General features: G+C 40.0%; 2 protein-coding genes across 10 annotated transcripts in view; one reads left to right on the forward strand and one right to left on the reverse strand.

Annotated features, from left to right (window-relative positions):
• The first annotated feature begins 9 nt into the window (after positions 1-9).
• Positions 10-14,123, forward strand: TAF13 (TATA-box binding protein associated factor 13). 4 transcript variants are annotated; one of them, XM_044441986.1, is made up of 5 exons: positions 10-237; positions 2,494-2,572; positions 4,533-4,630; positions 4,881-5,068; positions 13,676-14,123. In XM_044441986.1, the coding sequence occupies exons 1-4, from the start codon at positions 211-213 to the stop codon at positions 5,049-5,051; spliced, it is 375 nt and encodes a 124-aa protein (XP_044297921.1). In that variant the 5' UTR covers positions 10-210; the 3' UTR covers positions 5,052-5,068; positions 13,676-14,123. The 4 variants fall into 4 exon arrangements, with proteins under 4 accessions (XP_044297921.1, XP_044297920.1, XP_044297917.1 ...); XM_044441985.1 differs by lacking the exon at positions 13,676-14,123 and adding an exon at positions 5,996-6,232 and having other exon boundaries at positions 12-237; XM_044441982.1 differs by lacking the exon at positions 13,676-14,123 and adding an exon at positions 5,669-6,232 and having other exon boundaries at positions 13-237.
• The window catches only part of NEPRO (nucleolus and neural progenitor protein), a 29,114-nt gene continuing 23,275 nt past the window's right edge, over positions 8,288-14,126 (reverse strand). For all 6 annotated transcript variants that reach the window (XM_044441980.1, XM_044441978.1, XM_044441977.1 and 3 more), the window contains 6 exons: positions 13,324-13,455; positions 12,852-12,929; positions 12,284-12,630; positions 11,815-11,876; positions 10,834-11,090; positions 8,288-8,888 (listed from right to left, as the gene is read on the reverse strand). In XM_044441980.1, the coding sequence (XP_044297915.1) occupies positions 8,477-8,888; positions 10,834-11,090; positions 11,815-11,876; positions 12,284-12,630; positions 12,852-12,929; positions 13,324-13,455 (1,288 nt within the window). In that variant the 3' untranslated portion in view covers positions 8,288-8,476. The remainder of the gene's footprint in view (positions 8,889-10,833; positions 11,091-11,814; positions 11,877-12,283; positions 12,631-12,851; positions 12,930-13,323; positions 13,456-14,126) is intronic.

Consider the following 14,126-nt stretch of genomic DNA (forward strand, 5'->3'; position numbering starts at 1 on the left):
CTTCCTCTTTTCCTACGTGATCAAGCAATGGGAAACTGGAAAAGGGCAGTAAGGGCAAAATCAGCTTCACCTGTCTTGTGGGAGCATGCGCTTGAGTATTTTCTGTCGACCAATGGCGTTGTATGAGGCTGCCTGGCGGAAGAAGTGTCCGTATCCGGCGGGAGTTGTGGAGCTGGGAAGCCGGTGGTCGCCGCCGCTGCTCTCGTGATCATGGCAGACGAAGAGGAGGACCCGCCTGTGAGTGAATCCGGAGGTCGGCTAGTGAGGAGGGCCGGGGCCGCCGTAGGGAGCCGCGTGTTGCAGCTGCCGGGCGCGGCAAGCAAAAGGCTGCTCCTCCCCGCTTTCAAGCGCCCTTTGGGATGCTGGAGGAGATACTCTCTGTCCTCGGAGCGCCCAGGTTTGGGTGCTGGAGGGGAAGAACGGGTTGGGGAGCAAGCTAACGTCTGTCGAGACTGACTGTAATTCTGTATTCATTTATAATTTGGATTACTCTTTAAAGACATACCCTGCTCTCCTTTCTATCGTTATTATTTATATAGTCCTGTGAATGTGCATGATGTTTTATAGGAAGGGTGGGCAGTTTGTGGCACTTTGGCGTGCAGCTACTTTTCCAATGGTAAGGGATGAGAGGTGTAGGCCAAAATATCTGGAAAGCTACAAGTGGCCCTTCCTGCTTGCAAAATAGACGCTCCTTCCTTGCTTGCAATATAAAGTCCATAATGGGTACCACACATAGGGTTTGAATGCCAATTATTAGCTCTGCAAATAGTGGTGATAGAGCAGTTCTTTGGCATATTTAGTCTTTATAAGTTTCATTGAAGGTCTGATACTAGGCTTTCAAAACAGGTCCAGAGCTGAGCCCTAAGTCAAATTAAGCCCATCTGAGGAGGAACACAGTAGGGGGCAGGGATGAGAATAGGATGCCCTGGAGTTTGTAGAGGAAGGGTAGAAATTATGTTAAGGGCTGCCATGCATTGTGACTGCCCTTAAGCTAAATTTAGAAGGTTATGGGCATCCCAAGGAAGGCAGGGGGAGTGCAGAGGCTAGAGTGACTTCTGCATTTCCCTTGCCCTCCAAAACATTTAGACGTCTGATTATGGCTGTCTAAATGTTTTCTCCCTCCTTGTGAGGAAGCATCCTGAGACATCAACAGGATTTTCCAGAAGATGGCAGTGCTTTGTTCATTCCTCTCTGACCTCCGCCCCCTATGCAAGACCTGAAGATGTCTATATTCCCAGCCCAGTCTGCACAGGAAGAGCTGCACTGGCTGTGACAGTCACAGGAGAGCCCTCCAGATCAGAGCTGGGACTCCAACATATCCTGCAGCCTCCCAGACTATGTTGTGCATCCATACAATTGCACTCATTGTAGGAATGAAGGGATTGTCTTATTTCTCCCTCTACCAATCATTTGGATTATAAGGAGTATGGCAAGTTTAGGAGTGTTTAGAATATTCCAGTCTTGTCATACCTGCCTTCTTAAATATATGCTAATCTAAGAAGTAGCTCACTGAACCTGACTAAATGGCTATCTAAGTAGCAATTTGTGCCCATAGAAGCAAGATTCACCATTCCATCCTGCATTTTTCCCTATAAAGGCTTTCCTTCTTTCTCGCTGGAGTGCACTGGAAGAGGAGAAAAGGAGGCAGGATAAATCATACCCTAGCCTCACCAATTTCTTCTCCACAAACACCAGAATACCCACCTGTCCTCCTCTCCAAAGTCAGTTTTAACAATCTCAAAAAGACAGCCGGCTGTGACGGGAGAATATATCTCAAACTCCCCTTCCAAGGTCAAAGCTTTGTCTCCAACCTCAGAAAGGGAATCTAAACAATTCCCCTTCAGCTGTTCAGACAACATCTAGAGGAATGAAGATGCTTTCTTAGTGTGCCAACAGTTTTCATTCCAAGTATTCCACCAAATAATTCTACATAAAGTGTGGTTTAATTGTTTTTCTTCAAATAGTTCAGGTCAACTACTATTGGGACAAAGGATTAACCTCTTAACATGGAGCATTTTAAAAACTTGTCTACTGAATAAAACAAAAACAAACATGCAAGATAAGATCCCACTTTGATTTTCCACTACAAGCTGGACATTCCAAAACAAACTGATTTTTTTTCCAGTGAAAATGACCATATGTTAATTTGTGTAGGAGCATATCTGGAAAATCCACATCACTGAGCTGTATACTGTGTTGATGTTTTCACCAAGATTACCATCCTTGGTCATTCATTGCCTGCTGTAGCTTCATTAGTGTTTATGTGAAGTTGGGGTGGGGGGATGGATGGATAAATAAAGCCCTACTGTATGCCACTTTAAGTTGAAACACATTTGCCATTTTGATGCTCTTTGGAAGTATTTGCTATCTTTTTTTGTTTTAACCACTCCAAATAATTTGATAGTACAGTATCAGTAAAGGCCACTTCACTGCTTAGTTCAGTCTTGCTTTGCATTCCTCTTTCATGCTTATATGGCTTTTGTTTTCCTTTAGTTTGAAGAAGATACTGAAGAAGCTGGAGGAGGACCAGATGGTGGACAGGGCAAAAGGAAGAGGCTGTTTTCCAAAGAATGTAAGTTTATGTCAGTATTATAGCTAGGGGTGGACCTTAAAGCCAAAGTCCATGGCTCTTCACTTCAAGGGACCATGGAATGATCACTTAGAAAGTACAATGAGGATGGAAGTAGAAGCAAACTCTATTGTAGTGATTTTTTATATTTTTAAACCTTTTTGACGATAAAAAGAAATTATCAGTGTGGTGAACAGTAGGGGAAAATGGTCAACATATAATTTGTTTGTATACAAACATATATAAATACACGTGTTTAAATATAAAAATATTTAAAGTTAGGTTATACCAATAGAAACATAGCTGGTGAGGAAAAAATGTTTAAATAAACATATCCTCAGCAGACACCATAGTACTATGATGTTTGATCATGTGCTGTTCTACACTTTAGAGTTGTTGTTTTAACTATTTGGCAAATGGTTTTGCTGTTGTAACATCAGGAATGTAGATGCAGTTGCAAAAGAGGCAGGAAGGAGACAAATGTTGTGTCCTTCCCTACCGAAGTAAGGCATATGGTCATCTAAGGAGCTTCCCATAAGACCATTAAATCCAGGGTCTAACACTACATAGTGGTGCCATTGCTTGGAGTTGATCCGTAGCTGTCTTCGATGCAGAAGGTCCTGTGCTTTCCCCAGAATGTACAGGAAAGAATCCTGCCTGAAACCCTGATAAGCTGCTTCCAGTTAGTGTCAGTTCTCTTGGGCTAGGGGTGCCAATGGCCTCAGTGTAAGTGAGCTTCCTATATTCTGAAAGGTTCCAAGTTCATTCACTGGTATCTCTACATAATGCTGGGAAAGGCTCCAGTATGACATTCTAGAAAGCCCTTGCCAGTCCATGTAGTGTAGGCAGTACTGAGCTGGATGGGCCAATCCTGTATTCCAGTGCTTCTGTGGTGGTGCAGGTGCACACATTTCCTTGAGGGCTCCCGTCTTGTAGGTGGAGCAAGAAATACTGTATTCTAGGAGAATGTTGGGTCCACACCTGTTATGATTTCCTAGAGGTTCCACAACTAGTCAGAAGAAGTTTTGGCTGTCTCTGCAGGCCCTCAGAAATTACTGGGGACTTGGGGAAGGGAAGGGGATCCTCCTCTTCTATCATTGATGACCAGCTAGGGGGCATTTGCCTCATTGATTTCAACGGGTCTTCTCTAATGAGGATTATTGAAATTAATGGGATAATTATGTCAAGACTACCTTAAGTTACTTTGATTTCAGCATGTCTGCTCTAAGCATAAGTGTGGCTACAACCCTTGATGCCCTTCAGTTGTGTTCTAAATACTACAGTTTTATTGTAAAATACCATCTCTTCAAAGACTTGGTATTTTCAAGGAAATGTCATTTAATACTCCAGGGTAGATAATGCTCATGCACACTGAAGTTTAGATGATCATAGCAGCACGAGTTTCCACAAGTGTAACTTGAAGGAAAAGACCTTCTTCTGGTCTCTGTTCATTTAGGCTCTAGAATCAGGCAGATAGCTTCCACTAGAGCAGCTTTCCCCACCCTTGTGCCTTCACAGGCATTTGGACTGCAACTCCCAGAATTCCCATTCAGCAGGGCCATTGGGAATTCTGGGTGTTGTCCTCCAAACATGTCAGGAAGGCACAAGGCTGGGGAAGCCTGCAATAGAGTAACACATTCTTTTTGCAATAGCTGGCATAAAGGTTCCACTAAAACTAATTGTGTTATTAAGTATATACTTATGGTTATTGGAGGCTGATGTGTTTGATGTTGTTTCAGCTTAAGGATCCTAATATGTACTTTCCAAATGAAGAATATTTATCTGAATATTTCTTAAAATTAGTCTAAAAGCTTGCATAACTGCAGGACTCTGCTTGCTTGAAGAGTTTGGGAGAATGCCACTGCTTAGTGACAGTTACAAGACTGTCAGTGAACAGCTCGTGAATCTTCCAGAGTGCTTGCAATTCTTATCCCACTAAAGTTGTTTTTTAATTATTACACAGTGAGATGTATGATGTATGGATTTGGAGATGACCAGAACCCTTATACAGAATCAGTTGATATTCTTGAAGACCTAGTCATAGAATTCATCACAGAAATGGTAAGTTCTGCGATATGCTTACACTTCAAAACTTTCACAGGCCTATGCCCTCCAGATACTGACAGGAGTGAACTTCTGAGGAGGAGGGGCAAATTGATCAGACACTTTGCCTAAGCAGAGCCAGCATGAATAATAACTTACTATTATAGTTCTTCTTATCCTGACCTGTGTTAGAAATATCATATATAAAAAGGAATGATTATTAACATTTTTGTTCTGCCTTGAGTCAAATTGATTTTTTCCCTGTTAGACTCACAAAGCAATGTCTATTGGACGGCAAGGTCGAGTACAGGTTGAAGATATTGTCTTCTTGATCCGTAAAGATCCACGGAAGTTTGCTCGTGTAAAAGACTTGTTAACAATGAATGAAGAACTGAAACGGGCAAGGAAGGCATTTGATGAAGCAAACTATGGTTCTTGAGGCCTTTTGAAATGCAGGTAAATGGCACATGCAGGAAGACAAACTGATTTTTTTATTTTGCCCTTTCCCTGAAAGTCAGGAAATATATCTATTCTTCTGGATAGTATGGCCTCAAAGTACCTTGTGCAGATGTCACTTGATTCCTACTTTAAAAATGCAACACTGTATTTAACAAATAAATTTAGAAGGGAGGGAATACTCAAATCCATCTGCAATTTATGACAATTTTTAAGTCAGTGGTGCCTCTTTTGGTTTGAAACATATAGCTAACCAGAATACCAAACAAGAAGCACATTACTTGGTTTTTTTGTGTGTCAAGTCAGGCTTTCCACTTTGGATTCAGCATTAGAACATTTTGTCAGTATTGTTTTGGGACATTTTAGGCCCTAATCAGTTGCAGTGTATCTGAAACATGGAGAGCACCAGGTGCATTCACAACTGCCCTCTCAAGTAGCAGTGGTACAAAACTTCATCTTAGTGGGTACAGGTGCACCCAAATGCATAGAAGCATTTTTATGGTGTGTCCAGTATTTACTAATTGGACTGCAAATCACTGTTGTTTGAGAGGGTAGATACACATGTGTACCTTTAACAATGGTGGTTATTTTCCTCTTTAGATGATGATGCAGTGCTGCCCTGTGGTTACTTTCAGAGTCTGTGAGTGATGGGAAGCATATTGGTATGCATAGCTCTAGGGTAAAGAGAAAACTCTTTTAGGAAAGTCAAGTTTTGATTTCTGTAGAATTTGCTTGAGATAATTTTTTGACAGGGAATTCTGTTTTTGTTTGTATTTTTCTTCAGTGGCATATATTAAAATGTACTCAATGGCCCTAATGTATTTCCTATTGTAAGTTATAACCTTAAGGTTTTTTAATTCACAAATTTAAGAGTTCTGTTCTCTGGGTTTGTATTATTTGGCTGTTTCATCTTTTTTCCCTGTTTAGTTTCTTAGCAGCTGTCAAGAGGTTCTAGTTCTCCCTTCAATCCACCCCAACAATGATCCCCTTCTATGCCAAGAAACCTGCTATTAAGGTTTCAGTACTGTTAATCTATACCCTGTTTTGCTGAACTATGTTGTAACGAACAAGTTCCTTGTATGCTTAATATTTGTATTTGTTTTTATGAGGAGCTTGATTTTCAATAAAAATGGGAGCAATTCATAATTGCTCCATTTGTTTGAATTTGTTTATAATAGATTTTTATTAAAATTTTAAACTAACACTAAAAACATCAATCATCAAATACATCAGATGTACTGGGTCAGCCCCCCCCACTCATATTTTTTAACATTCCATAGTCATATTTAAATCCATTTATGATAGCTTAAAAACATATTTAAATCTAAGCCAGGTCCCGTTTCTCTAGCCAATAATAAAAAGAGTCCCAAGTTTGATAGAAGTCAGTATCTTCTTTCTCCTTCAGTGATAAAGTCAATCTATCCATTTCTGCACAGTCCAAAATCTTTTTTAAAATCAGTTCATCGGTGGGTAGTTCCTCACTTTTCCAGTGCTGAGCGAATACAATCCTTGCCGTGGTGATGACATGCAACATCAAATTTCTTGTTTGCTACTGTCTTCCGGTATGATGCCTAATAAAAAAACTTCAGGTTTAAAAGCTAGGGGTTTTTGTAACATTTCCTCGAGCCATTTATGTATTTTAATCCAGTATTTTTTCACATTGTCGCAAGTCTACTACATATGATAAAAAGTACCCAATTTATGTTTACATTTCCAACATCTGTTTGACATATTTGGAAACATCTCAGCTAATCGATTTAGCGACAGATACCATCTATAAAACATTTTATATAAGTTTTCTTTATATTTGTTTGAATTTGTTTTTGAAGGAGCATACTGGACAAACATGTGAATACATAAGGAACTTGAACTCTTTGCTCAATACATTTTGCCAAACTATGCTGCTTCTGCAGTGATGATCTACAGAAAGACTTCAGTTGGCCGCTGCATCTTATATTGCCTCTGCTTGTTTTAAAATAAAATACAGTTTAAGCATTACTTATGCATCTTCTTGAACTTTTTTGAGCAGTTGCTTGACCAAGAGAACTGTTTCATGGGTCAAGTTCCCTACAATAATTTGAACCATGTATTGGAAAAAGCCATGTAACAATGTTGTGAGAAATTCATATATTTGATACACAACAGCCCATTACTGCGATTTCCCACTGCATGTACATATAAGGAGTCAAGTTAGCTAGTTTCTTTATATCTAGAAGCAATAATGAGAGGAAGTCTGCACTGAATAGGGCTCAAACACCAACCTGGTTCAACACTACCTGCAATTCAGTGAAATGACTGGTTACAGGTAGCACTTGTTTCTTGGAGGCGTCACCAATAAAGCAAACAATATTTGTGCATTTTTTCTTAAAAATACAGTGGTGAAAGTGATGTGTGACAGGTTCCAACCTGTTTTGGTGTTGCCACTATTGTAAAGTAAATGCAATATTGCCTAATGTAGGAATAACTGCTGTGAACATAACTTGGGAGTTGCAGCAATATTGGGTGTACTGGTACATTTTATATTTTTTTGCAAGAAACATAACACCTCTTGAAGCTAGTTATGGTTGTAGTTGGGCTCAACGCTGATTCTTAAACTCAGCAGCCATACCAGAAGCCTCCTGGTTTATGGAACAGCTGGTTATGTACTGTGACACCCATTCTTAAGGGACACCACAACAAATCTCACAAGGCCAGAGGCTTTACAGAACCATTGATGCTTCCCCAGTATACCTTCCCTCCCACCCCCCCCCCAAAAAACTGCAGCAGTTCCATGACCTGGTTCCCCCTTCTGCCTGCTTTCTGAGATGTACAAGCAGAGGTAGTTAAACTGTCCAATACTGACCTTGGCTAGCATAGTTTCATTTCTATTTCAAACATTTACCATACTTCACAAAATATTACTAGACTATAAGAAAAAAAAAAAACTAAAGGTAGTGAAGGTTGTAGCATTATGCTCCAATGCAAAAGGCTCTTGTTCAGAATTCCAATGATCCTCATTTCCCAGATAGTCTGTCCAGTTCCCTCACCTTGCCAACTTTTCCTTTCCTTCCACAGCCAGGTTACTATATTCCTGCTTGCTAGGACTTCTGAATCCTACCAAAACCTCCCTCTTGGATAGAGATGATGCTACTCTGGCTATGTAAATCTCTACACTCAAGTAAGAGGTTTACTATTAGGACAGGAGAAAATGAAGCAGAATGGAAAGTGGTCTGGCCTTGGTGTGTTCAACTTATACTTTGTATTTGCCTAGCAAATAGTATTAGAAGATAATTAAAATATCTTTTCAAAACACCGTAAGAACATTTTGTAAAAGCACACTGAAATTTTGCTGTACAGTAGGTACCTGCCCCACATTCCCCTTGTATAATAGAAATTTAGTAAATAAACACAATTTAATGGAATGAAGCATTAGAGACCTATTACTTTAAAAATATCATCAATATCATCACTATTTTCTGTAGCACCTTTCTGTCTATGGGACAGGCTTCTTTCCTTCACAAGGTGAGAAGCATTACCACGGGCTTGTTCTTCAACAGTTTCATTAGAATGACTGTTTTCAGTAGTCCACACCTGAGATGAATCGTTAGACCACTGACCAAGGGAACATGAAAGGCTGTTCTCAAGGAGAAGAGTGTCTGTCTCGGGTGGTGGGATGCAAAATAAGGATCTCTTTAAATTACATCTTCGCTTCTTTGAAAGTTTGATTCGCCTTCGTAGATGGGACTGAACTCGAAGTATTTGACTTGGTCTCCATTTGCAACTTGTGAGTTGAAGGTATTTACAGAGGGTAGCTTTCACACAGCCAAGTTTCCTACGCAAACTGTAAGGGAAAAGGAACATTTAGCATTTATTGGTTGCAAGTGTAGTCTGCCTTTTCCTCCAAGGAGCCCAAGCCAGCCAATATGATCCTCTTTATTTTATCCTCACAACAACCATGTCTGGTAGGTTAAGCAGTGTGTCTATCACCCTGTGATCTCCTTGGACACTTGAACCTAGGTTTCCCTAGTCCCTAATTAACACTCTGACACATGGGTCAAGAAATGTAGGGGTGTGAGGTCAAATTTCTCCCCACCAGCCAAAAGATGTGATGTCAGGTTCAGGCTACATTAAAGAATCAAGATACCATTTTTCCTTCTTGTTAGAAGCACACAACTATGCCTTCTCCCAACACAGAGAAAAGGACACTTTGCATCCCCATAACCTCCAGTTTAAGATCAGAAGCAGCAGCAAAGGTTTGCTTTCCACAGGGATTCCCCCAGAGGGCAGAGCTTGGCACTTAACCTTCCACACAAACCCAGGAGGCTGGATTGAGGGGTACCACTGGCCAATTCTGCATCCCTGCTTTCACTACAACACCAAAACAATTGCTTTGTCAGAACAATTATTTTTAATCAAGTAAAGTTCTCCATGTAACCAAAGCTCTTTTGCACAATATGGTACTAGTAAGCCTGCAAAAGCCTTCTCTATTCCAAAAATTAGAAATAAATTGCAAATGAGGCTTAACCCCAAGCCTCTTGTCTTTTCGTCCTTCACACTTTTTGTTTTTGACATCCAGATCAAGTATTCTTCCTAACTTCTCCCTTAGGAAAAATGAACACAACTCAAACATAGTAAAACTTATTTAGTACTTATAAAGTATCTAAAATTTTCAAGCAGCTACACCTTCACCAATGAATAAAACTATGTCAGTTTTCCTTTTGCCAGGATGTTCCTTCCACAAGGCATCAAGTGCACCCGCCCCCATTCCATTGATCCTCTGACCAGCAGTAGAGACCTGTTCCCCAAATAAAATAATGTCTCCAGTTACCAACTGGTCACATGCTTAATTAGTATATAAATAAATCAGGCTTCTCCAATCTAGTACCTCTGCAGGTGTTACTGAACTCCAACTCCTATTAGCTCCAGCCAATATGACCCAAGAGCGCAACCTTATCAGTGGTGGCTTCCTAATTATGGCATGATCTTCCCACCAAGGGCCACTGTGGCACCAGCATTGTCACCTTCTTGGTTTGTGTTTAAGACCGTTGGGAGACTGTTTTCTCCTTTTTCATTTCCAACTCCCAAAACGACAGTCTTTGCAAAATTGCTCGTTATTACCAATTTACAGCGACAGCCACTGGAGGACTAGCCTCTAAGCATGAACAGAGTGATTTGTTGAACCCAAGCTAGTAACTATTTCCAAAAGCCCTCCTTTTCAGGAACACTGGTCTCCACCCCTCTGGGATGGTCTCGCTGGAGTAGGGCCAGCCTCTAAAATCTACGCCAGCCCTCTAGGGCAGTCTTCTGTCCTGCATCATGTGATCAGGGACTGGAGAGCTCATCTTCCTCCTCTCCTTTGTCCCATCCCTGTACCAAACACTGTCTCTGCTCATGGTCTGACTGCATACCTGGAGGCAATGGCCTTCAGACAACCCCATGCTCCTCTGTACTCTCTGTTCCTACACTCCCCATTTCTCAGCTATCACTATCCTCACCCAAAAAGCCGATGAAACCATGACCTTGGAAAACAGGCCCAGAACAACCACTACCTTCTATGCCCAGGGTGCCAGGCTTTAAAAAGGGCTAGTTTTATTGAAGTTTTAGTTGTTTAAACAGTTTTAAATTATGTATATTGGAATTTTATGCTGCATTTTATTGTATTTTTGCTGTCAGACCATTTTAAGTATTGAACCTATGTGTAAGAATTGTTGTGAACTGCCCATAAAGCTTCAGTTATTGGGCAATATAGAAATGACAAAAGTTAACAGTGATAATAGTATACAGACCTGCAACCTTGGGCTTCTACATGCTGTAGCCTCTTACTTTTCAAAAGTTTCATTCCCAAGAAAAAGGCCTCTGATCCAAGTCTGTTGCTTTTGCACCAGAGAATGGTTGTTTTGAGTGTGTCAGATAGTTCTCTAAAGGAGCTTGCTTCTTGAAGTTTAGGCACAAATGATCTAAGATGCTGAGCTTTCAGTGATTTGGAAGAAAGAGATTTGGGTGTCCTTTTTGATCCAGAAGGATTTTCTCTAGATTTAGTATTCTGAAATTAAACAAAAAGCAAGGAAATTTGTATTGGAAAACACCAACAAGGTAAAATTTGTCTTCAGCATAGAAGTCTCAAGTTCTTAAAGATTAATTTGTAGCATCCTTGGTTAGAAGGACTCTAGAAACAGAGAATACATGGGTGGTCAACCCATGGATGACTGTAAAGTTCTAGGGTGGTTTGTTAACATGGCAGTTAACTAGGTTCATATGACAATGTAACCCATACTAGTTAACAGTATCTATGCTAAACTCCCTCAGCACACAACCAGCAAGGGAAATATGCCTGTGTAGATTATTTCCTTTCTGTGATCATTGGAAGAGGCACGTAAATCTGAACATATGCCATTATGAATAAAGATTAATGCCACAGCAGTATTTTCTGATCAGACACATAAAACACAGAAACATCATGTACTGAATCCAGAGTTTGCTCCTGCTGAGAGTTCTGCTCAGGACAGGGAGGTGAGTGAAGCATTTCTGATGCGTTCATCTTCCTACACAGCCCTAAGCATGATATTCCACATGGTTCCAGAAAGTTTCCAAAAATTAGGATTGGGAGGCTGCAGGAGAAATGGACAAAAACTGCTTTCGCCTTCATTCCACCATCTGCTGGATAAAAAGCCTTAGCTATGGTCAGAAAGAGCCCTTCCATTTGCAGAAGGCAAACTCTGGATCCAAGCCAGTAACTTCAAGGTGCACGAAAACAAAATATAACAAACCTCCTGCATTGCAGGGCTAGGGTGTCTACACAAGGTCTTGATATCAAACTCCTTTTCAAGATCTAGAAAAAAAAAATACCAGACATTTTACAAATAGGAAAAGCAAGCTTGTCTACAGACCTATGCACAGTTATTTGGAACAAAACCATCCTGAGATCAAAGCATCTCTTCTTAAATTCACTTTATCTGGGATAAGTATCTGGAAAATATGTAATATTCTACTGCAATATGGCTACCAGTTATTTCTAAATAATCTGTAATGTCCAGGGTGCCTGACAGTAAGCATGTTGGATGATGAAATGCTCCCTTCCTCCCTTCACCCCTTGTCTAATGCATACTGGCAGAAAGACTAGGAGAAAAGATCTGTATGCACCTCCCATATCCCCACATGAGAAGGTAGGCAAACAGCTGAGCCCAAAGAGACAAAGCTTGGTTTCCCACAATCTGCCCCTCATTTCACCCAAGTTACCTAGGTTAGTTCTGTTGACCAGAACTGGCTTTCCGATATCGGTATTGTTCTGGGCACGTCTCATCTTCTTCATGACTCTTTTAGGAACTGCTGTACTCAATGATCCAGGTTTGCTTCCTGAGAACAATCTATTCAACCATCCAGTTCCAGCCTTTTTCATTACAAGTGCTTTAGGCATTTTCTTCTTAATCTCTGAATAAGGGGCTCCCAGAAATTCATTTATTACAGAAGGAAAAGCAAATCCTTCAATATAAGGCCTTGGCTGCATATTTGAAACCTCCTGAAGCAATTCAAACAGACTTTTATATAACGAGCCAAGGCTTTTCAATACACCTTTAAAAAGAATCCTAAGACAATAGAAAAGATGGAAGATTAGATATTGTGTAACAAATACTTTTCCAAGAGCTGTTTGCTTCTCTGCTAAAACCTCCTCAAATTTATTTCCTCAAATAATAATTACCTTAATCTCTTGCAATATGAACTAACTAGTCTTCTCACATATGAAATCCTGGCATTAAAATAGCAAGAAAATAATACAACAATAAAAATGTTTTACAGGTATACATACCATAATCGGCTCAGCAATCCCACAACCAGAGTATTCAATAGTATGTACTCCTGTAAACACAGATGTTTAACAGACAAACTGAGGAGCAAGTCAATTAAGTCTAAACAACAAATGTCCACGGCTTAGAAACCCATATTAAACACCCATTTCAGTCTTTCCCAGTCTGGTGCCCTTATTACATTTTGGGCTTCAGCTCTCATCAGCCCAAGCCAGCATGTAATGGGCATGTTTCTATTGAGAATTCTATGCTACTTTAAGAACACAAAAATAAAAATATGTATTATTTCAGCTAACTTATGAAGCAGAAAACTGACATACATTGGGATACTATACTTGGTAACTATACAAGACTTGTCATCAAAGCTATCTTCCTTAATAAGCCTTCAGAATATCTCCTATGATTCTGTATCTCTCTATTGGAACTCCATGAAGCACCATATTATATTTCAAACTCTTTGTTCTGAAAGGATACAGAAATCCTGTACAACAACATTCAAGTAAACGCAGCACAAGTTTGCAGCCACCCAGTATCTTCACCAGTACCACTTCTATTACAGGTTGGCTGGGAACCAAGCATTCTTCAGCGTTTTCAGAGTTATGTTTCCTATTTAAAATAAATCAAAAGAAAAAAGAGTATGCGCCTATGTTTTGGCATCCTACCACATTTAATACTGGTATGTCCTGGATGGCAGAATGCCTAGCAGCAAAATTACAAGCAGAATTTATTGCCTTGAACTGTTCCTGTAATAAAAAATGAAGTATTCCATTATCTGTTAACTCAAGTTTGCCTTAAGAGTCTGATTTTGGATTTGATATTCCTTCAGAACAGTTTAAAATCTTGCAACTTCCCTGCTATTAAAGACTGTGTATGCTGGTCCCTGGAAAGGAAAAGAAGAGAGGCTCAAGACCAGGCAACTGATGCCTAAAAAGATCAGCTGGCTTGACAGAGGTTACTGAAGGGATATTTTTGTTTGTTTGTTTGCTATTTAGAAGTATTTCAGTATTTTTAAAATTGTTTTATATGCTGCCTTTCCTTCATGGAGGTGCACATGCTCTTCACCTATTTCAGCATAACAACAATCCCATTACTTAGGTTAGGCTGAGAGTCAGTGGCAAAGTGGGAACTAGAACTGGGTCTTTTGAGTTTCTGTTCAAAACTCTAACTACTGCATCATACTGTAAACTGCCTTGGGTACAAAGTAAATATTATATGAATGGTTGTTGATTTTTTGTTAATCACATAAGACAATAAAAGGTTAATGGACAAAATAATAT

Source organism: Varanus komodoensis, unplaced genomic scaffold, assembly GCF_004798865.1.
Source record: "Varanus komodoensis strain SLA01 unplaced genomic scaffold, ASM479886v1 scaffold4, whole genome shotgun sequence".
NCBI classification, from domain to species: domain Eukaryota; kingdom Metazoa; phylum Chordata; class Lepidosauria; order Squamata; family Varanidae; genus Varanus; species Varanus komodoensis.

Bases quoted from the DNA above. Each gene is read 5' to 3' on its own strand.
- TAF13 (XM_044441986.1), top strand. From the start codon at position 211: ATGGCAGACGAAGAGGAGGACCCGCCT. The intron at 2,573-4,532 runs GTAAGTTTATGT...ATTATTACACAG, and splicing joins GAGGCTGTTTTCCAAAGAAT to TGAGATGTATGATGTATGGA. The intron at 4,631-4,880 runs GTAAGTTCTGCG...TTTCCCTGTTAG, and splicing joins TAGAATTCATCACAGAAATG to ACTCACAAAGCAATGTCTAT.